The 21114-nt window shown below is 41.7% G+C and overlaps 1 protein-coding gene across 2 annotated transcripts; it reads right to left on the bottom strand.

Annotated features, from left to right (window-relative positions):
* Nucleotides 1-122: 122 nt before the first annotated feature.
* On the bottom strand, nt 123-20700 carry stox1 (storkhead box 1). Of its 2 annotated transcripts, XM_018678352.2 has the most exons (5): nt 20300-20700; nt 20060-20146; nt 4619-4771; nt 1385-4085; nt 123-731 (listed from the first exon to the last, which is right to left on the bottom strand). In XM_018678352.2, the coding sequence occupies exons 1-5, from the start codon at nt 20388-20390 to the stop codon at nt 578-580; spliced, it is 3186 nt and encodes a 1061-aa protein (XP_018533868.1). In that variant the 5' UTR covers nt 20391-20700; the 3' UTR covers nt 123-577. The 2 variants fall into 2 exon arrangements, with proteins under 2 accessions (XP_018533868.1, XP_018533860.1); XM_018678344.2 differs by having other exon boundaries at nt 20060-20700.
* Between the last annotated feature and the right edge of the window lie 414 nt (nt 20701-21114).

Genomic DNA, 21114 nt, shown 5'->3' with positions numbered 1-21114 from the left:
TTTTTTAAATTAAATAAAGTCAGAAAAGCCAGCACTGAAGTAACAGCACTGTCTCAGGTACTCGTGTTGAGGGTAAGTGTCCTTTCTTTTATAGGGAGCAATATCATGACAAGAGAGACACCTTGGCTGATATACACAATTTTATTTGTGGTAAATGCTATGTGAAAAGAGAAAAAAAGAAATGCTACAACATGTTATTTCTCTTATGAACATTTTAACCAATGAGATTTGTAGAGAAAGAAAACTGTACATTTATATCACAAAAATGCTGAAGACACACATTTAACAGCACATACAAGCTAATCCACGATTAGATAAATCATTGCATATTCATTTTAAAATTCTTTACAAAAAGAATAATATATATACTGTACAACTGTACATAGATCCCTGTTGTAATAGGTATCATTTTGTATATGTAGGCAACAATATGCAAACCCACCTTAGTGGATATGTGTATGACCTTAGCAATTGCATAGAACTTTGAGATTCAAGCACATGGTTTTGGCCTTTTCAAACTGAGATGTGTGAAGATGTCAGCTCCAACACAAAGCTTCAGCAAGGGGATGCAGACCTGCTATACGTTCATGACAGGAGTTAGTTGCAGCAGTGAGCTCTGTGGTCGAATGGTGCTGCTCTTTGAATGCAGTTTTTCCAGGTTTTGTAAAAAGCCTCTTCTCTTGAGACCCTCCAGAATGACAGTGTTGCTGGAGGCCAAACTGACACGAGTGCTGTAGGGGACAAAAGGGGGCATGAGGTTGATATTTTCTCTAAATATGCTATTTTAACAAGGTGATGTGTTCATGCACTCCATCTGTCCACCTACATACCAGGGTGCACAGTGAGTTCAATGTCAGAATATAAGTCTTTTCTTCCTCTTTGATAATAACATGAGAATTTAAGTGCTGCACAGCAATTACACACAATTATCAAAATGACTCCCTTCTGTCCAAATACTGGATGCCATAATTGGTCACAAGGTGTTTGTTCAGCTTTATTGCAATTTACTTTAAGGGGAAAAAAACACAAATTGGGAGTAAGGCCAGCCACAGACATGTAACCTAGAGGTTAACTAACCTCAGTACAGTGTTTATTTTGCCTGTCTCTAAAGCTCCTCCCAAATGGAAGAATCTGGTGTGGGCTCACAGTGGGAGAGATAAGAACTGAGCCTAAGGTGTGAAAACTAGTAAAAAGCCTGGTCTAAAGAATGTGCATCTGGGTTAAGAGCATTTCTTTTTTCTCTCCATAAAACCTTTTCATAAGACTGTTAGCTATCTAACTTTCAGTAAGTTCAATAGCTTTGACAAGATACCCCTGAGCTATAATGAAATATCACAGGATCTTTTTACAGTTAATATGAAGAATTATAAAGAGAGTCACTCACCGAGGAGAATCTATACCACTGTCTCCTGTGATGCTCTGGTTCTCTCCCATTTCCACTGCTTCCCCAGTCTCTGCCCCTCTGGCTCCACTGGGCACACCCAAAACAGCTCTGTGAGTCTGAGGGACACCTGTCTCATTGAACTCATCCTCCTGTACTGCCTCCACCTCAGCTGCCCAGTGAGCAGATTCACCATCACCCTCATCAGCCGACTTACGGACAGTCTCAGTATCTGATTCGATCTCACTAGTCTGGCAGTAATCAAAGATGCTACTGTCTGCTACTTCAGATGGTTCAGGACAATCCAAATCAAGGTTGACCTCATGATGTCTCTCCCCCTGGATCAATGTGCCTTGCCTGGTGCTGGATTCACTTTGGACCCCTGGTGACCTAGTCCTCTGATGGTGATGATGGAGTCTCCAGCTGGTCTCTCCAGGTCTAGTGGGGCTTAGGGAAGCTTCTCTCTGGGTTGCTTGGGGAATGAGATCTTTCAAAGTGCTGTCCCTTGAATCTTGTGGTTGGTGAAAGTTGGAATTATAATAGTGGCTGTGGAGTCCCTGATATTGCAAATCAGATTCATGGTTATGGTAGACTAACTGGTGGTCATGGTAGTTTGCTACACCTGTTTGGTACATATTTGCACCACTAATCTCCTCCTCATTCAGACACAAGGAGCTGCAGGCATCCTCATCCTCCTGCTCGTCTGCTCTCTGATAGAGCCTGTAGTCATCTTCTATGAAGCCACCAGTGACTGTTATCGAGGGAGTGCTGTCCACTATCAGCTCTGGCCTTTCTCCTTGGCTCATGGCCCTTTGCATTCTATTGTTGATAGTGACTGGTCTTATCTCCTGCTGTTCCTGGGTGGCTGTAGTATCACAGGCCTGCTGGTGTGAAAAGAGCTTGTCAGGCCTCTGTGTATCATCCCTTTGTGGGTTGGAGAGTCTGAGGGAGTGTTTCCGTTGTAAAGAGGGCTTGGGCCAGGGTGGAGTTGGATCATAGGAGTGGTTTACAACAGGCTCATAAGGAAGTGTAGGGAGAATGGCATTAGTATTGGAGTATTGTTGGATGTTAGACAGGCCATCATCTAAAGTTTGGCTGTGGTCTGGCACACTGCTGTACTCTACCTCCTGAAAAGGTGCATTTTTGCCTTCTCTCTCCCAGCTCTCCTTGCTGTTCACCTCCCTCTGATGTCGGATCTTATCCTCTATCCGGAGTGTGCTGCTCTGTGGGTAGGCTGAGCTGTAGTCCAGTGGCAGCTCTCTATTGAGCTTAATGTCTGCTTGGAGCAAATGATCAGCAGTAAAATCCCGCTCGTGAACACAGTCGTATCTGTCCTCAGATGTAGGGGATTTCCCTGCATGCTCTCCATCTGTTGAGATCACTTTGGCCCGATGCGGGTCCCATGATTTTGAGCGGTGACTTGTTCGTTCCTTCCGGCCTGGCCCTGGAGCCTTGCCCTCTTTCACCTCTCGTCTTCTATGCTCTCTGTTGATGGTGACAGGAATTACAGCATCAGCTGGGTCTTTGATTGGATGAGTCTGGAAAGGGTTTTCAATGCGTTTCTTATAAAGAGATTTTCCCTCAACAGCTCCACCTTCTTCCACTTGATCTGGTTCATCAACAGGGATTTCCACTCTGAGCCGAGTAGGGATCAAATCATCCCCCTCTGGATAATCGTCTGCACATATGGGAGCCTTACTCTTGACCTTTTCCTTCTCCCTTTCCCTTTGCTTCTCTCTGGAAGAGTGTGCCCTCCTCTTGCTGCGAGAGGCCTTCTGAGCAGACCTTTTCCCTGCCCCTGCCTTAGAGGAGTGATGATGCCTGGGTTTTGAGAATGTTAGGATCTCAGTAGACATTCCCTTGTCTACTCCCTTATCGTCTTTATCCAGACCCCTGTCCAACACTCTGTCTATTCCCCTCTCCCTCCTCTCCTCCAGCTTCTTCATTAGGACTGTGTGGCGTGTCAAATTGTCCACAGTCAGTTCAGGGTTGATTCGTTTGATGATGGCGTGCTCCAAGTCACGTGGTAAGTTGTTCAGGTCATCCTCGTCTCTCACTGGCCATTCCTCTGGAGGAAACTGACCTGAAAATGATGCATACTCCTTCTTTGGCTTCTCTTTTTTCCCTCCATTTCTCCGGAACAAACTTAAACCAAACTTCCTCCCTGGTTTGTTGTCTTTTTCTTTCCGGCCAGTGGCGTTAGTAGTGGCGGTAGTTTTGCTGATCTCACTTGCCTGACAGTCTGCTGCTGTGGAGGTGGACTGATGCTGCACTGTGGGTTTGTGATCTAACGGTCGGGGCCACTTTAAGCTCTTGCCTGTGCATTCACTTACGGAAACAGAGACAGAATGCTGGTCTGGGACAGTGGAAGGAGAGACGGTGGCTGTTACAGTAGTGGAGGCGACATTGGAGGATGTTTGGAGAGGACTGAAGCAGCTGCAAGACTTGCAGTGTGCCACTGGGAGTGATTGAGTTATCTCAACGCAAGCATCATTGCTCAATAGGTAAGTAATGGGAGGAGGCGAAGGAGGGTCATCTGTTGACCCAGAAGTCCACCAATTCTTCTCTCGGACAACATTGTTGGTGATGAAATAGGTCTGAGGGGTGACAATAAAGTAGCCCTCGCCTGTATGGTAAATCTTGCGCTCCTTTATCAGAGTGCCGAGAGCAGTATAGAGGATGTCCTGAGTGGGGATGGTTATCCCTGAGACAAAGAAAGAGAAAGGTGTATTACGTACAAAAGACAAGCAAGAGGAAAATTTGTGTCTGGTTTAAGAGTATAAGTCTAATAATACCATTTCCCTAAAGCAAAAGTTCACTTTCATTCAGTCATGTCTGACTGTTATATATGAAACTAGAGCCAGCAGCCATTTAGTTTGGTACAAAGACAGCCATCCTGGCTCTGTCCAGTGGTAACAAAATGCAGCAAGCACCTCTAGGAACAATTATTAACACAATATATCTTGCTTGTTTAATTCAAGCATAAACTGACAGGTGGTTATGTTCCAGACTATTTCTTGGAAGTTACTCTGTCTGGCCAAGAAATAGTCTGGCACATAACACCCTGTAAAATGGCAAATTGACATTTTTAAACTGTCTTTTGTATTGGTAGGCTTTTTGCTGAGGTGAGATCAGATATAAAGGTTTTATTAATAATCTATTCTAACACCCCACCAAAAAATCCTGCTATTTAAAGATCATTTAACAAGGAAGATGAAAAAGCATTTTATGGATTACCTGGGTGGGCTTTGCTCATGTAATTGACAAGTGCTTCCTGGCTGACGGTGATCTGGGAGGAGTTCATATCTGAGATGACTGAGCACAACACTTCAGCCAAGGGAATGAACTGAGACTGGGGGACAGGGGACATCTGCACCGGGGACAGGTCACCTGAAACACGAATACACACACCAACAGATTACTGAGAGAAACAGGTGGGCCTGCTGTGGTACACACAAACACACCTGGGCTAGAGAGGTCTCTCTCTGACTTGTGCTGCCAGTGAAAACAACTCAAAGTACTGAAGCTGACATTCCTCTCCTAACCACCTTCTAAATCATGAGTGAGGTGGTCTATTTATGTGAGTTATATGAACCATGCCTGACTGCTTTTGAAATTCCATCAGTACTGGGACAGACCACAGAATTCCATTACTCCCACAGAAATGACCACAGGTCTGCCTGCTGGGCAGATCAGATATCCTGACCCCCATATCATACAGCCCTACACGTCTAGGAGGTGCCCTTAGACAAACACGTTACGAAAAGTGAGAGAGACTAAGAAAAAAGACAGAAACAGTCTTGGAATCATTTCTGTTTGTAAAGATAGTATGGAACTCATTCTGTATATGTATACACCCCATCAAAATCCCTCCAATCTGCATGTCTCCACAGGCTGACAATGTTCCTCTGACATACAAACAAACTGTGGGTGTTCCATTAGACAAAAACCACAAGGCTTTAAAATCATAAAACTAAGCTGCTTTTAAAGCTAACCAGACATTTTAGAAACATTTCATTTCAGTATCAAAAACAATCAGCACAGTTTCACACATGGAGAAGCGTAATTGAAGCAACATGCAGTGATTAAGTTCCTTCAGGCAAACAGTTTTTTGTGTAAACCCTATAGAAGAGAAGACACCAGGTATGTATTTGACAGTGGTGCCCTGAAGACCCTTTCACACCCTGTTAATAGCATAGGACATCTAAACTGAATGTGGACTTTAATTTGTTACCCCTAAATTGGTCAATGTGTTATCTTGAGTCAGCTGATCGCAGCATTCTGTGTACATAGGGATATGTAGCCATTTTTAATTCATAGTACAGTGAGGAAAATCACAAAACAGTTTTCCTTTTCCCTGCAGGGATGTATGTCCAAAGCAAAATCTGACTAATTTGTTAAAAACATTTTTCTCTAGTTCAACCCAAATTCCTGCAGGGGCAAAGAGGGTAATAATGTCAGTTCCAGTCATTGTATGTGCTAAATTTTGGATCCCACCACGATTATGGTCTGTAAACTATAAACTGTGTTTAGGCATACTATTAGAAATGTAGTTATAAGAATTTAGGTGGTTAGTTTTAGGTACACAGTGGAGTCCAAATGTTTATTTTTAGGTTAGGATTGGAGATGGTTGGGGTTAAGCCCAGTTTGATGTGGTTATGGTTATGATAATAATGTGGATGAGGGTTTTGTTGCTGTACATAACTGCAGTGGGATTCTTAAGAACACACTGCAAACCCCTGGGTAATAACATAAAAGAGAAACTGAGAAATGTTTGCATAGCTCTTGCAGCCTTTATAAAATTGTTTTTTGTCTGCATCTCCACAAATAAATACTCATAGACAAAGCACAAAGAGTGGATGTTTACTAATGAGAAGTGAGCTCATTGAAAGCTCATTGAAAACAACACACCAGATCCCACTGCTGATGAATGATTAGCATCTGGGCTGGGTTAACACAAACTCCCTTTATATGAAGAGCAGACACAAGGGCATGGGCATAACCTTACCCACAGGACTGGAAAATTGATTTTAGTTAATCAGCTACGCTGCAATAATGTCAAGAAGGGATAAGTATAGAAAAAAAAGGACAACACAAAAAGTGCTCAATGATTACAGTCTACCTGTTGTATTTTATTTACTAACAACAGTATCCAATGCAACTTGAGTCTAAACTTGAGTGTAAAAATGCCACACACATATAATTAAATCCAGCTTTTGAGCCATTTGGAGCCTCAACTTGTGTTTGTTATTGACAGACACTTTTTCCCTGAGTGATTTCAACTTTCCAGTTGTGCTGACAACACTTAGTGTTTAACTGTGTGAATTCAGTCTTGAGCTTCAACATGTGGCGTGTGACTGTGAGTGATTCTCCCATCAACCCCAGGCCATTCAGTGAAAATACTGCTGAGCGCACGCTTGATGTAAACTAAACATTTACAACCCTCACACTTGAACCACTTATGTCCAAGGCAGGGAAAATAAACAACTAATCAAATATCTGCCTTGGTAAAGTATGACAGAACGCACACGTACCACACTCAAACATACTGATAGATCCCGGAAAGTCTGATGGTAACATTTGTCTGATGTGCATGTGCCCAGATGTATTATTACCATTGATGAAGCACCACAGACAGTGCTGCCAGATTTGACTGACAAAACGTAGCCCAAGTAGCCTAGAACCTGCCTGAATAAAATAAAAATAATAGTGGCTCAATTTAATTTAATTTTCATTTATAGGATTACCTATAGCTAAACATCTTCATTTATATGAACAGATGTAAACTTTAACAAGTTTCTTATCTCAAAGCCAAAACTGAATAATGATTTTAAAAGAGAAAAAAATGGTTCAGTCTAATTGTACTACACTAAACTGTACTTTGGTTTTGACAGTCATCAGCTATCAGTCATATCAGTCAACTAATCAGTGGAGAGGATGGGCCAATATACTGGAAAAGAGCCCAATCTGGCAACATTGACCAAAAAGCAGTTTATTCCTCTCTGAAATGTTTTAATCAAACAGATATTTAATTTGTGTTTAGTTAAATTAAAAAAGCTTTATTCTCAGTGATGAATACGTAAAGAAAAATCAATAAAAAACAATTATTAGGACAGTGCTCAACTAAGGTTTATAAGTTTCACAGACAGCGGTCTTTCTGTGTTAAAACTGATCCTATGACACACAGAGGGATTGTAAAAAAAAACCAAAAAAAAAACCATCTGCCTTCCCCCAGCTCTGACAGAAGACGTTAATCTGACTAAACCTCAGAGCGGATATCTCAATAGCAGTCTCCCTGGGCAGTGAATTAGTGCTGCTGACTTAGCTCCTCATTGTTAACTTCCTATAGGAATGGCTGTCCACATAGCAACCACTTATACCCACTGTCAACAGTCAAAAGGTCATTAAGGATATGTTATAGTCAGAGGGGGAGAAGGCAAATAATATATTCTGATCACGGGGAATTAATAAACTAATGGGGAAGCATTACCTCTTTAAAAAGACTTCCCAAATCTCTTTGCACTGAGGTAGTTTTGGTAGATTGAGCATTATCCTCTCCGACCACGTCCTGGTTTAAAACGGATATCCTGTCGTACACCTGCTAACATGATCTGTACTCCTTAGGGAGTTAAAAACAGAAATAGGTTCAAGCAAGAGCATGTTTCCCACACGCCAGTTGACTGATTACAGTTGGATAGCAGCACTCACTAAAAAATTAAACAGACAGGTGAGACTGACAACATAGGTGAGAAACAGAAAACAAAAATACACCTATAGTAGTTTATTTGTGGGAAAATCTTGGTGTAATAGAACAATGGGCAGAGGATTAGTGTTTGAGTCTATTGAGTCTAACATTAGCAGGCGTGACCGTCGGAGAGGTTCACTGTTGTAACCATCTTCTCTCCAGGGGGAACGGACCTCTGTGTTCCTGTAATCTAAGACCTGGCCACCGACATTACACCCTTTGTCATACACAGCATGATACCCGGCTGGGTGCCATGGCAACCAATCCCTGAGCCACAAGGGCGAGGGAGGGAACCAATAGCTCGAGAATCAAACAGGAGACGAGATTTGTGTTAGAGCAAGTTAGGAGGAACAACAGCCCAGTATAATCCACCAAATTTGATATGTTGTTCTGTTCACCAGTAATAGTCAGTCCTGCTCAGCCTCTGAAAACTGTTGTAAAACCTGGTTTTAACTGTCTTCTTTGGCTCTGGAACAGATTTGTCAAGTCTGAGAAAATGACCCTGATCATGTCACCATGATCTCATCAAGGTTATGTCACCTTGGGGTTTGCAGACTAGCCTAAAGGCTGACTTATAAACTGGGGGTGCAGAGTTTTAAAGACATGGGTGTTTATCAGGCTGTGAGAGTCTAAAGCTGCCAATGTGCAATATGACATTCCCACACACTTGACTTTATAACTGGTCATCTGTGTGGAGGTAATTTCTCTCTCACGCTCTCATATGTTGCAGAACTATTTCTGTGACATGTGAACAATCCAGTAAAACACCATGAATGCCTTCCCAGACACCATTATCCCCATATTTAAACAATATCACGTCTCCTTGCTCTCCGTGTCAGCCAGCTTGTCGCTCCACCTTTGAGTGTAGCCACTCAGAAACAATTATTATTTCTGTAGTGGTTGGACATCATGTTGAACAAGCTGGTTATTTTTGAGCATAACCCAACTAGAATGCTGATCAGTTGCATTACAACAAGTGTAGAATCCAGTGTTTTTGGAGCTCGACACACACCAGGGACTGAAAATCAGGATATCTCAGCCTTTGCTACACATGTGGTTTCTTGCATGTCTCCAAATAGAAGTGCAATACTAAACTGCTGGAGTAAAGCAATGTCTTGTGATCCACAGACACCAATAAGCAAAGAGGCAAACAGTTTAGGCAAAGAATAATTGACCTCAAAATTGTATTCACAGTATCCCAGTGAGAATTGCTTCCATAATGCATACTTTATATGCCAATTTGGATTAAGAGAGATCATTGCAACTTAACATAAGAGGACTGAAATTTTACTTTTATGGTATTCACCGCAGCATTAAAATAAAGTGACAAGGCCCATACTATTCCTCTTCTCCACACAGGAGCTAAAAACTTATATTTCTTCCCATGTCATAAACTTTCCATGTCAGAGTAAACTGCTGCCTGGGGGATAAAAAATGAAAAATGCCTGAAGCTGACTAGCTCAGATTGTGGAGATGATTGACAGAGACCTTCTCTCCTCTATCCCCACTGAGACTTTTTTGGCTGCTGACACTGATCAATGCCACATGTATTCACGTTGTTAGCTGGCCTCAGAGCCGCATGAGTCCCATTTCTTACGTGATTGCATTAACTCCAGTTTCTTGAGGGAAAATACTAACACACCATGCTATACAGTACATACTGCTATCTCTAAATTATCTTTACTGAAAATGAAATAGGGAAAATACTTCCAGTTATAATTGCAGTCATGTGACGATCAAGATGATATAAATTAAGCAACATTAGAAGTCCTGCAGCAGCATTATTTTTTGACCTCTTAATCAGAAGTTAGATGGAAAGGGCATTATGTATACCTAATATTTAGCATTTAAAGCCTAAAAGTACCTGTTCATCTTTCTATTTAGCTGACATATGTAATACTTTACATTTTACAAACCAGCACAGCAGTAGAGTAATCCTCTGTTCCATCATTTACCAGCCCTTGATGACAGAAAACATCAAAAATACTGTGCAGTGCAAAGTAAAACCTGGTTTTAATTTGTACTGTAAAGCAGCCCAGTAAGGTTACTGTAAATTTTAAACACATTTCATTTAAATCTGAGATGTTGGTCATAATGTTGTGTGCTTACTAGCCATGCTAACTGCATGGCCCTAGGGGTGTCGATCACACCACCACTTTGAAACATCGGGTTTGTTGCCACAACCCCCCACTCCATGGCCTCTCAGGAAACACATACTCACAAACACACACACCATCTTATCTCATCCTCCTATCGTATAATCTTTTAGGCTCCAGTAAGCAAACAGGCTAATCTTCTGTCTCCCTCATTAAGGACACACTGCATGGCATTCAACGTGAACTTGAGGCCTGCCCAAACTGCAAAATCTCTCCTTGTCTCCCATTGACTGAGACCTTGTGAGGGACATACTTCAGTGAATCTGCAGGCTGTACGGGAAAGATCTGAGTTATGTCTCGGGTGAGACAATGTCAAACATTCATACAGTCAGAGTCAGTGTAATGAGAAGAGATGCCAGCTGTAATTTATGTCGTGACTCCCTCCCAGTCCCACGACCAGTTCTCTTTGTTTTGGGTTTTTTGGTCCAGCAGGCCTCCATGACCCCGCCTTCCCCTAGTGTGTGTGTGTGTAGTGTGTGTGCGTGTGTGTGTAGAAGTACTTTACGAGTTTGTGTCTTTCACTCCCATAGAACACACAGATGTGGGCATTGCAGTTAAATGGCCCAATAAACCGAGTGAAAAGATCCCTTCAGAGAGCAATCACAGCCTGAATGTCCCAACAACCAAACCTCGCCCAGTCTAACAACACGTCCTATTCCTGTCCTTCCACTCTGAAAGAAATATGGCCATCAACGCTAGATCAAAATGTTTGCAATAAAAATCTCATATTGAACATACTGTATAGTTACTGTAAATGACTTTCCTGTATATAGCAGGCAAAATTTCAACAACACAGCTGCCACCATCCCACTTTAAAACACATCAATGAGCAATAAAATGGAAAGACTGAGCCATTGATCATTTTACAGCATTACTGATTGAACTACAACAATAAAACCAGGATTTGTGCTCAAACTTGAAAGAATTAGGTAAATATTTAATCTGACTCACTGATGGTGAATCTGTCAGAGTGCTTGTGTTTAAATATTAAGTGAAGCATTGAAGTGGGAGGAAAAGTGTAAAATCTGGACTGTGTCCTCTTTGTAATCAGTGTTTGAGAAAATGTGTTTGTTGGCAGGCTAACGTGGCAATGCTAGTTCTGGTTAACTAGATTAAAACTGGACAACCGTGTGAATTATTTAATCTGATTTAGGCCTATTGTCAGGATAGAAACGCTGACTTTTGAATGCTACATCTAAACATGGGCAGTAGTCATTAGGGAGCAGAGGAACAGATAAGAGAAAAAATCTAAACACCACGACTAAAAAGGAATCATGAGCTAAAACTTAAAGCAATGAAGAGAAACACAGGCAGGCTTTGTGTTGATTCACATCGCCATAGAAACCTTAACTGTGGCAGCGACCTGCCACATGCAATACAAAGCCAAAGAGAAAGAAGAAACAGCAGCAGAAGTGCAGTAAGGACATCTATAATCCAGCTATAGCCTTGAGACCCACTTTGCCAAACCAGCTCCTTGACATTTAACGTATGTTGGCAAGATAGCATAAACAGGCTGTGACTAAGCTTCTCAAATTGACATTTACAGAGCTTAAAACATCTTCTCTCACATAGCTGGTTACCACAGATCTTGGCTGCAAATCCCTGCATCTGTAATGCCATTAAATAATGCTTTTACCATCTGATTCAAAGTAAGAACTATTTGAATAGCAGCCCAACTCACGCTATAACAAATAAATGACCTGGTGTTGAACTGGTGCGCAAAAACCCTGTTATCATGTTCTTGTGAAATAGGAATCACACCTGACCAGGTGTGTAACGGGGCCAGTAATAATGTGAAGGTACACAGGACTGCATTTTATAGCACAGCCCAAAGTGCGCTGTGTAACATGATACCAATGCATGGTAGTGCCAGGAGACAGGATTTAAAGCACAATTTCATTCTTTACTTCATACCACCTCAGACTTTGTGGGCCACACCCCAACATATCTGGCTCTCGTCTACTTTCATGAACATGAACATTACCCCACAGTCTGCCAGTGCCTTTTCTGCCAGACGCCTGGGAAGTCCAAGCCATTTAAATGTGGGCCACTTTGCCTGTCCTTTGTTCTTCAGCAGCCACATACATGTTTTTAACATTTCAAATTACTGCAATGTACAGAAACTGTATCCAAGTCCTCAGCCTCCTCTCATGCCAAACTTGTCACAATCTCCTGAGTAACTGCTTCACCTCTGCATGATTCCAGGCCAGATATAATGTCTTTAAGCCTAAACCTAACATTTTATCTGATTAAAAGAGGTTTGATTAAAGGGATACTCCGGAGATTAGTGTTGCACTTCCATAAAAATTAAGGGCCTGCAGATAGATTAAAAAACAAAATGGTCAAAATTATTTCCAGACGCTTAGATATCCTCAGTTTTAGTCCCTTGTATAAATAACTCTGCATGACATCAACAGGGTTTTTCCAACTTAAGAAAGCTCATTCTGTGCCACAGAAATTGAATTATTTACCTTAAAATGAAATAGATAAAACATTTCCTTGTCAGAACCTGATATAACTATTCGCTCAAAAGCTCAATATTCATATTAGTAGGGGTCTGGTGGTGCGGCAGATATTCTGAATGGACTTTCTGGACTTTCCCTCTTAATTTTGGGTCATTGTAATCTTGATTGGTTATCGATTACTGCAGACTGTCTTACCTAAATACACACCAATCTTAATTTGCTACAGCTGATAACAGAGCTAAGTAAGCCCACACTAAACAATCTTAAAAGACCATACTTGGGACTTTAAAAGTAATTGGACCCTGGGAATAATTATAATTACCTTAAAACCAGCATTACACCAAATTAATGAGAGTCCAAACTGGGACCATATCAGCAAAATGTAATAGACTGGATGCATGAGTGGATGGATAAACTGACAGTAAATCACTTGGTAATTACTTTTAATTCTGTGGTTGATTAAAAAAAGAAGTTAAAGGATGATTAAGGTAAAAGATCCAGTGCATGCATTTGTTCACATGTTTTAGTCAAGACAAAAAAAAACCAACAAAGCCTGGTCTTTGTCCAGATGTTTTGCTGACCCTCTTTCTCAATGAGGAATGCAAAATCATATATGCAATTTATAGCTCTGAACAACCTGAATAAATTCTGTGAGGTAGTGTATTCTACTCTGACGCAAAATGTCATTTCAGTGTCTAATCTGTACATCTTTAAAATACACAAAAACACAATGCTGCTCTGTTTGTTGATCCTTTACAAGCAGTTGATTCAGTCAATGATTCCCTGATGTTGTTCAGACTTTTTGGCTCTGATTCAGTTGTGTGGGTCTGATTTCACATCTACTTTGCTAAGTGTTATCAGTGTGAAAAAAGTTTTGTATTCAATCTTTTTTGTGTGTGTAACCAAAGGTGTTCCCCAAGGTTCAGTTTTAGGCCTTATCCTGTTACCCATTTATTCTGATGTTAGTCAACTTTTTAACACCTGTACTGTGCTATGTATATTTATGTCTCTTTTGCACTGTTGCATTGATGATGAAGCTAAGCTGTGTTTGAACATTTCACTCTTACATTAACCACTGAGCTCAGGAACCTCTTGTTCTTCCACATCTGTCTTATTCAAAGATCCAGGTATTTTCACCCTACTTTCCCTACGCATCAAAACATGTATACACAAAATCTTTAAGGGTTTCCAGAAGATCCACACCCCTTAATCAAGAGTGATGGCAGTCATTGGTTGCAGATGAAACCCATTTCCTCTTATTTAACTGAGCTTGAGGTGCAGCAGATTTCTGTGTTTGTTATCCCAGTATTTAGAACAGAGCTCCTGTCCAGTGCCTGCCATATGATCCGTCGCTTTTTAAAGCTCTACAACTGGTCAGCACAGAGCTCTGGCGTGATCCTTGAAAGTATCTTTCACTCTTGTAATACAATAACACAGCCCTTTGCTATCACAGATCTGATGTTAGCATACCATTGCATTTATCAATGCTAAATGAAGCAAAGAAAACATCCTGTCAGGAAACAGAAGAGTAATAGTAATACCAAATTTAATACAATATAGCCTCACTTCTGTGTCGACTCATTTGTCCGACCAGAGATGAATGAAGTTAAGTCCCAAGAGGGAAACTCAAGCGGCTGCTGACAGGGTGTGTAAGCTGAGGGATACAGAGGAAACTCCTCAGCTGTTATTGTTGGCACTGCTCCACTCCACCGCTACGGGTGAGCCCAATATTTGGGTCGATAAAGAGGCCGACATGCCTGATTCTCACCGGGGGTGAGCTTCCTGCTCAATGGGAAAGGATGTGGCTAACAAATGATGTGCTGAGAGGCATGCATGCACACACACACACACACACAGTCTCTCACACGTGTAGGCACTGTGTAGGGTCACACCTGAGAACAGAGGTCAAGGTTTCCTTCTATCTGACTCTTTTAATAAACCATCTTTTACAAGTACAGGAAATAGAAAACAAGACATTCTAGATTAATGCAGAGACATACCCTTGGCCTGGCACAGTAAAATATAATAGGAAGTGCAGCCTATTATATTATATCAACATTGTAATTTGAAAAGCAATTTTAAAGTTCAACAAAACTGCACATAAATCACTCAGGCTGCCTTTTCTTTCCATTTACAAGAAGTCAAAACCTTTAATGTTACAGTTTAATTTATCTCCAGTCAACTGTTATTTAGGATAAAAGAAATTACGTGTTCTTTGGTCTACCAAACCAACATTAGTCAGACATAAGAACCTCCATATTAATGGGGACTAGCAGATTTAGCATATGGTTTCCTCAAAAAAACATTCCACCTCTGTTTTTGTGAGAACAAGACTGAACCGACCGCTGTCACAATACAGACTCTTCATCATTCTGAGCCTGAAAAACAGCAGCATATATTTTGTGTAACAGCTTAATGTCATACTATTAGTGTCAAGAGAGCTGGAGAGTGATTATTTCTTAACAAATATTGTCTGAAAGCAGCTCAGATGGTGAGTGAAGCAGAGAGTATTTCCCTCCATCAGTCTGTGTTTAACCAGAAATAAAAAACAGACACTGACAAATCATGGGGGTTCTTTAACATTGTTTCAGGAAAAATTCCATATTATGTATTTGTTCCCATTCGAGCGGGCAACTAAGTCAGCTGAAAAAAAGAAATTGTGACTAGATTAAAACACATACATATTTGTGCTAAAGAGCAAAATTTTACAGACTGGTGTGATGCTGTCTTTTAAAAACACAACTAAATTACTGGAATAAAGGGTTGAAAGTAATGGATAACTGATTCAAATGGTTGAAACAGTAGAAACAATTAGCTAAGAGTAATAAACAGTTTGAATAGTTAAAGATTAAGCTGTTAAAATAGCTAGTTAGCTAAAAGTAATAAATACACTAAAACAGAATAATAAATAAACAGTAAAAATAGTTAACTAAAAAGTGATGAAATAACTGAAATGTTCAGCATCTGCCATACCAAATTGTAGTGCAATACTGTGACTTGACCAAAGCAACCTATTGACAATTGAATAGAATCAAATATTTATTATTACAATATCAACCTCTATATAATCAACAGTGTGAAATACCATCCAGTATATAATACATTCATAAGAACATATTTGGAACATGACAGATGGTGTGGGGTGTCAGACTAAAAAGGTTGGGATCCACTGATATAAACACCAACAGAAGCTGTTCTGGCCTGAGAATGAACAACACCTGGATACTTTGGTGATGTATGTTGCTCTTTTTGCCTCCTAAAAAAGCCCTCTGAAGCTAACTGACCTCAAGGTGGCTTGTTAGCAGGAAGGTTGCAACCTCTGACCTGTGCTGCTTAGTTAGGACAGGGTGGGCCATTTAAAGCTGGTGGAGCCCGGCAAGGGGGTGTCATGGTTAATAAGCTAACATCTGGAAGAGTTATGACCATTAGTGGAGCGCTTTGAGACTTTGACAAAATACCCTCATGAAAGGAGACACCCCTTGTGTGAAAGTACAACACTTTCAAGTGAAAAGTAAAGTGCAGAAATGAGGCTCGCTGAGCCTGCGAGCTCAGGAAATGATCTCAAGAGTAAATGAAGCATTTCAGGAATGCTTTGCCGCCTCATGGTATGGCGAATTCAAATGAAACATACCATTTAAAAAGGAAACTTGGCTTTAAAAGTGCAGCATAGCCATACCCTAGTTCTTTGAAAATACACACAGGGAGACCTACAGTGTGTCCTACAATGACCAGAGTAGTGTTATCCATGGCGAAAGTGAGAGGCCTATCCAGAGGACTCATTCACATCCATGTTCAAAGAGGACGGGGGTTGATTGTAGGGAGGATACAGGACACCTCATTACACCACTGGCTGACTCCATATAAATGTTTCAGGTTGTGGATCCATGCTCATCCGGCTGCAGAGACAATAGTGACTCTAAATAATGCAGACCCAGATAGCAGTCATTATGAAGCCTCTGGTTTCAGTGGGAGAGCTTTGGTGGTTCTCTAGTGAGAATTCAAGCTTCTGGGGGCCAGCTGCTGACAAGACCAACACCACGCTTTCATACACAGTAAAAACTCTGTTCAAATCAGATTAAAGGAAGAGAATTACATTTTTGGAAATATGCTTATTTACTTTCTTGCAGAGAGTTAGATAAAAAAGATTGTCTGTCCATTAAATATGGAACAAGAGCTGGGGAGGATTAGCTTAGCTTAGCATAAAAGTTTATGACTGGCTCTTGCCAGAGTTAAAAATATGCCCACTAATAAAGAGGCAAGACAGTGATTTTCCATCTTAAATTTTCTGTTTCCTCTAGGATACCACATCCTGATTATTAAAAAATAACTCAAACAGGATTACTGTAAACCATACCTAAATCTGATTATTCACAGTATTCAGGTTACAGTGTATATGTAAACATAATGAATGTCAAGACTCTTGGCAAGAGGGATGTCAACTCTACTCACACTGTTCTAATGTTTCTGCAGCAATATTATTCTATAAACAACTGCTAAAAGCCAGAGATGAAATGAAGAGATCATTTCAGTGTAAAAGAGAAAGAATGAGAAACACCCTGCAGACATTCAGGAGTTGAAGTGGAGGGGTCAACCCCAGTACCAGTGGGCCCCATTCCCACAAGGATAACAACAAAGTTTGTTCATACTAACTCCTCACCCTGTCTGTTTACCTCGGCCTAACCTCACTACGATCCCCTTCCTCCATCAACCCTACCCACCTCCTGCACGCCTCCTTTTCTACATAGTCTCCCCACTGAAGAGGCCCAGAGGAGGCTAACTGGCCCATAGAACGATCCGTCTTCACTCAGGCTTTTAGCACTGATAACCAGACAGGACCAATGAGGAATTAGCACAAATAAATCAAAGTGATTGTGTCTGTTTGTGTGGAAGCTTTGTATTACCATCCACATCTCTCTCCAATTATTGAGCGCTGTTAACTAAATTAAACATGGTTAGTTTTAGCTAAACATCTCCTCAATTGGCCCCTTAACTCTCCCTTTAAAAAAGCTCCTCACGTCAGTTGAGTCACATCTCAACCTTGCTCTGACCTGAGAAAGGAAATAGGGCTGTTTAAAATTCACTGTAGCCCATAACTCATAACTTTTCTGTTTTCTAGCTGACATATTTATATCAGGACAATGTCAAGGCCTTTAAGTCCGTGCTTGATATCAATCTAGGAGTCTGACTTCCAGTCCCTCACTGGCCATGAAATGGAGGGACATCAATCCTGGGTAACAAAAAAGCGGCTGTGGTCGGCAGCCAGTCCCACTGTGATTCACTGCTGACCAATTCTCTGTGAGAAGGCAGTAAACCAGGTTCTGACAGCCTGCCAGAGCTGATTTCCATACAAATTGCTGCGGAGTGAGGCGAAGGATTTGTTAAGGAGGAGAAGGAGGTGACATGTCCACACACAGACGTGTTTGCTCGCAAGTTTCTGGTGTGAAGCTCAAACACAAGATGTCGGCACGGGCTTCCAGCCTTGCATCCGACCGTGAGCTCATGCATGTCTGCGTACACCTTTGTGCTGACACAGTGCATTGTAACAAGCTCAGCATCACCTTTGGCCCATATGGTGCTTGTTTGTGTGCTGAGTTGAGGCTTAGGGCCAGAAACTGTCTCACAGCGGGATGGCATGTCAGCCTCCACAAACCATCCCAGAACAACCTCCCGCCCCCTCCTGCTCCCTCCTCCGTTGCTTCACGCCCTCCCGGGTCGTCTCCCCCCACCCCCCACCCTCCCCGGTGTGTGGTCTCTTCCTCCCCTTCACATTCCTCCCTATACTTGTCGGTGCACTGCTCAGTCTGGCAGAGGTGACTGACTGATACAAACTCAGCATGTAGACAGCAGCAAAGCCTGAATCCAGACATAATGACACTTAAACAAAGACACACACCTTATTGGAAAACAGAGGCAAGGCAGCTGGACCGAATAGCAAGTCTGAGCCAAAGTGTGTGTTGCTGGGACACTGTTTCAACAACCAAAAGGAACCTGCTACAGTTCAGCTACCCTCCCAACATTTGGATACCTCTAACACTCCTGCACCCTGCAGTTTTTGATTTTTATGGGATAATTGCTCTCTTTTTGAGTGGAAGGTAGTGCTTTGTGGCAGAAACATGAATTCAATTCCCACACGTATTTTCTATAACCTACAGTTTAGCATCTTTCCTCTAGAGTAAGAAAAAATGTGAATAACCTGGTGTATCTCGTAAGAATACTGTCATTAGGCCTAAAACCCACACAGGGTTGTCATTTTCTCCAGCAGCTGGTGCTGTCAGGCATTTACAGCCCATGAGATCATGATATAGAAGGCTGCATAAAGGTTTCTATTCTTTGTCCCTGTGCAGCTATATGCTGCCTTAAAACACATCCCAAGAAGGAGAGCAAGAGGAGGGGAGCAATTAGAAGTAATTACATGGCATTCAGAGCTTTGTTAACAAGCTTTGTTAAACATAACATGGTGTCGACAACAAAGGGAAGCTGACTAGGAAAGCAATCCTCTCAAACCGACCAGACGATATTTAGGAGAATAGAGTCTTGAGCAGTATCATTTTTCAGGCCATCTGAGTGGATTCAGAGGCTTAAACACTGATGAAAAACAACCTGTTATGTTGTAAATGGTTTGAAACTGGTGGCAGTGGTAACATTTTACTGCTCATGGCAACAACATTTGGTCTATTCACAAATTATGCTGATTTTTGAAAGGACCTTTGTGTGAAAAATGTGAAAAAACATCACGGTGCCATTCTTTGCTGCATGAGGGAGTTTTATGTCTCTACACTTTGCAACATCTAAGAAGTAAGAGTCTGATTATTTCACTAAGGACAAAAGACGCACTGTTAATAAATCACGATTGATTCCACAAATACTACAACTTCAGGGTAAAGATAAGACAACTTTTTTCCAACAGATTTAACTAAAGGTTGTGATCATTAGAATGAAAATCAAGAGGTGGAGAGAGGAGGAGGAGGGGGAGGAGGAGGAGAGGTGTTCAATCCTGCCAAAGTTTATGGTTTTCACACAGGTCTCTCAGTGTGGTAAACAAATGTTGTGTGATTCTACAGCGTCCCCTACAAGAAAAAACACATTAAGCTCCTAGATGACTGTAGTAGCTGTTTACTGTAGTGTTTTTCATTCCTGCGCCATCACCTATTTGCTATGGTTTGCATTTATTTGCATTGCACCCCTCTGTACTGTCAGTGGATTTTTTTTCTGGTAACTTTCTGGATTTCAGGTGCATATGGACAGTTGCATTACTACCATTGTTTCATAAATACTTTATGATATCACTGGTAACAGTATTGTGGTTACATACCGACAGCTTTGATGATGAACCCCTTGGGTGACCTCAGAGCCCTGCGCATCCACGCCTCTCGCAGCACCTCCAGGTTGTTCGCGTTCCCTTGAATAAAAAGCACAAAGTTTTCCATCCATCCTTGGAAATACACCTCTGCTATTGCCTTGACGAGTCTTTTATTCCAAAAACTGCGCAAGTTTTGCGCTTTGAAGTCCGCAAAAATCTCTTGACCACTCGCAGGATTGGCGTTGAGTTTACCTCCGCCGGCGCGCAAACTCTCCTCGTCAGGGCCGAAGACTACGGCGAGCGAAGCGGCGGAGAGTTGAACGACCCGCTGCTGGTGCGACATTTCTAACGCCTTTAACGGCTCCGGAGAGGAGCTATCATGCTCGTAATGAAAATGCACTTGTTAAAAGACAGATATCTCCTCTGAAAAACCAAATAAACGCCGGGGTTTGCCACGCGTTCCTCCAGTGAGCGCCTGAGTCCTACACTGAGTGCACCGGAGGCGCAGAGGGCGTCCGACTGGTTTCTCTCTGCTTCCAGGGAAACCAGTGACGGTGGCAGAGAGGAGGAGGGCTCATCAGCCTGCTGCAGGGACACACAGGTAGACCTCCCACTGACTGTTCACAGGTGAACCTGGCGAACGGGTGACGCTTTTCATGTCAGTCTTTGAGAAGAAATCACAATGACATGACAGCCTGCTCTTAAAGTTCAAGTAGATTTTTTTCCCCCTCACTTGAACCCTTGCGGAAAAAAAGAAGATCCATGCTATTGAACAGGATCCTTGAGGCGGCAAGGAGCCAGTGTCTTGCTCGTAGACACTTCAGTAGAACCCTACATTCAGAAAGAGATCCCCCAGCAGGACTCTCAAAAGGGCTCTCATTTTGTTTTTCTGTTTTGTTTCTATGCTTTATTATATGATTTATTTGTGTAGTCCTTTGTTGTAAAAACTCAGTCACGTCTCATTAAACACAGGGTGATGTTTCTAGAAAGATGATTTAATGATCAAATTAACTTTGTGGGATGACGGCAAAGTAGCCTACAAGTTACAATGCAAGCACAAATCTTAT

The sequence above is a fragment of the Lates calcarifer genome, linkage group LG16_LG22 (assembly GCF_001640805.2).
Source record: "Lates calcarifer isolate ASB-BC8 linkage group LG16_LG22, TLL_Latcal_v3, whole genome shotgun sequence".
Classification (NCBI taxonomy): domain Eukaryota; kingdom Metazoa; phylum Chordata; class Actinopteri; family Centropomidae; genus Lates; species Lates calcarifer.
This window is presented reverse-complemented; position numbering and strand designations above follow the sequence as displayed.

Coding starts and splice junctions, on each gene's coding strand:
- stox1 (XM_018678344.2), bottom strand. CDS start 20,390: ATGTCGCACCAGCAGCGGGTCGTTCAACTCTCCGCCGCTTCGCTCGCC. Junction 4,772..20,059: donor GTTCATCATCAAAGCTGTCG/GTATGTAACCAC, acceptor TTCGTGTTTCAG/GTGACCTGTCCCCGGTGCAG. Junction 732..1,384: donor AGTGGTATAGATTCTCCTCG/GTGAGTGACTCT, acceptor TGTCCCCTACAG/CACTCGTGTCAGTTTGGCCT.